Below are 2,173 nucleotides of genomic sequence, written 5' to 3'. Positions count from 1 at the left end.
GTCGGCCGGCAGACCGAAGGGTCCTGGGTTTGAATGCAGTTAAAGGCACATGCCTGGGTTGCGGGCTCAACCCCCAGTAGAAGGCATGCATGAGGCAACCTATCAATGATTCTCTCTCATCATTGATGTTTCTATCTCTCTCTTCCACTCCCTTCCTTTCTGAAATCAATAAAAATATATTTAAAAACAAAAAAATAAAGAGCTGATTCCAAAAGTCCTCCCTGAAAACCAATTAGTTGCTGTACCACTCTGTGTACAGTTGTGTAATTATAAATGTAAACTGCTAAAGTTAATTATAGAGTGTGGAATAGTAAAAACATTTTTCAAATACCTGACATTTGCTTTTCCTTTTTATTGAAGATGATGTCTGCAAAAGAAATGGTTAAAATAATGATCGTCCTGTGTGCAATTTGTTTTTTCGCAAAATCGGATGGGAAAACCCTGCAGTAAGTACTGTTTCTTGTTCGGCAGGGCTAGGACTTGGGGATTGGATTTTTAGGACTGCCTTTATGATGGGAAGAAGAGAGCTAATGGAGTGGCTTCTCTGTTTCTGTTCCCTACAGGAAGAAAACTGTAGGTGAAATACAGCTTATGAATGACCGGCGTCAATATCTGAACAAGAAGGAAAGGCAGGAGTGGCTACAGAAGTTGCTGCAGGAAGTGAACACGGCAGGTGCTATGGTTCCCAAGGATGATGTTTCCAGGAGGTCTCTAAGAAAGGAAGACAATGTCCTGTTTGAGAGCCATCAAAAACGCCTTGCAGAAGCAGACAAAGCTGATGTGGATGTATTAACTAAGGTTAAATCCCAGTGAAAACACATCTATCAGAGCACTGCTCCAGTCAGCCTCTAGGAGGGCAACACTATTTACATGCTGCTAATGTTTCCACCCTCTATTATGATTACCAAGCACCAATATTTCTAATATGATCAAACTTTACATGTAATTCATTGCTAGCCATGATAGCTATCATTTAATTGATTACTTTGATTTTATTTTTATTCAAGAGTCTTTTAATTATTCTCTGTCTGTGCCAGGAGGGCTGCTTATTCTTTTTAAAGTATGTATTGCATAATTTATAAAAGAATAAAATTGCACGCTTTAACCTCTCTCTCATCTTACAATGCAAAATAAAAAATTAATGATCATAATTCTAAAAAAGTGATGTTAAGTATTTTTCACTTGTTATAAGAATATCATTTTGGTTATAAGTAATACCAACATGTGTAAATAAATGGATCATGACTAGGAAGAACAACATAAAATGGTTTTATTTCCAGTTTTATTGAAAAATAATAGACATACATCACTATATAAGTTAAAGGTGTACAACATGATGGTTTGATTTACATATATTGTGAAATGATTATATGTTGAACATCATCCTTTTAGTAATATTATCAAAGTACCAGGTCCCCAAATCTTAGTAGCTAGATACTTTTGTCCTCTTCATTTCAGAAAAGATAATGAAATAGTCAGAAAAGAAGAAAGTGATCTGAAACTTGAATACAAAAGCATTTGCCTATGCACAAACCTACTGATCATATTTCTAGTCTGAACCCCAAATTCCATGGACTAGAGTTCTTGTATGTTTTAGAATATAATTTCATTATTTGTCCTTTGACACATGTCTATTTAGGGCCCACTACTTGCCATGTACAGTATTAGGCACTGGACATACACCAGCAAGCAAAATAGATATGGTTCCTGTCTTCATGGGGCCAATAATTTAGTATGGAAGACAGACATTAATTCATTAATAACTTTGATAAGTGCTCTAAAAGAAAAGCACAAGATACTTCAGGTCTATAAAATACACATCCCTGATCTACTTAGGTCAATACTGTCCAATACAACTGTCTGTAATGATGGAAATGTTCTGTGTTCTGTGCTGTCCAATACCATAGCCACATATACAGTTAAAATGTGACCTGTGCCCAGATGGTCTCAGCAGCCACAATCCCCACAAGTTTTTACAGCAAGAAGTTATGGGGACTTCTCTCCCTGGTACTGGAACTCTGTTTAGGAGGCCTGATGTGGGGCTATGACTCCTTCATTCCTCAAGGGGGGGCTTCACAACCAAGATATCCCTCCTGATTTTTATCCACCACACAGGAGTTCTGTGTCTCCGCCCCTCCTACCAGTCTCTATGAGGCTTCCTCTTAAATTCTTT

General features: G+C 37.4%; 1 protein-coding gene across 1 annotated transcript; it reads left to right on the top strand.

The window, feature by feature from the left end:
* The first annotated feature begins 360 nt into the window (after positions 1-360).
* Positions 361-906, top strand: LOC102760288 (parathyroid hormone-like). The gene is made up of 2 exons (XM_006773187.2): positions 361-446; positions 564-906. The coding sequence occupies exons 1-2, from the start codon at positions 361-363 to the stop codon at positions 811-813; spliced, it is 336 nt and encodes a 111-aa protein (XP_006773250.1). The 3' UTR covers positions 814-906.
* Positions 907-2,173: the final 1,267 nt, after the last annotated feature.

Source organism: Myotis davidii, unplaced genomic scaffold (assembly GCF_000327345.1).
Source record: "Myotis davidii unplaced genomic scaffold, ASM32734v1 scaffold946, whole genome shotgun sequence".
In the NCBI taxonomy this organism is placed as follows: domain Eukaryota; kingdom Metazoa; phylum Chordata; class Mammalia; order Chiroptera; family Vespertilionidae; genus Myotis; species Myotis davidii.
The sequence above is the reverse complement of the archived record's forward strand: the minus strand, read 5'-3'. Positions and strand labels throughout refer to the sequence as shown.

What these genes read in the sequence shown, in the direction of transcription:
- LOC102760288 (XM_006773187.2), top strand. Translation starts at nt 361, where the DNA reads ATGATGTCTGCAAAAGAAATGGTTAAAATAATGATCGTCCTGTGTGCA. An exon ending in TCGGATGGGAAAACCCTGCA is followed by an intron (nt 447 to 563) that starts GTAAGTACTGTT and finishes TGTTCCCTACAG; the next exon opens with GAAGAAAACTGTAGGTGAAA.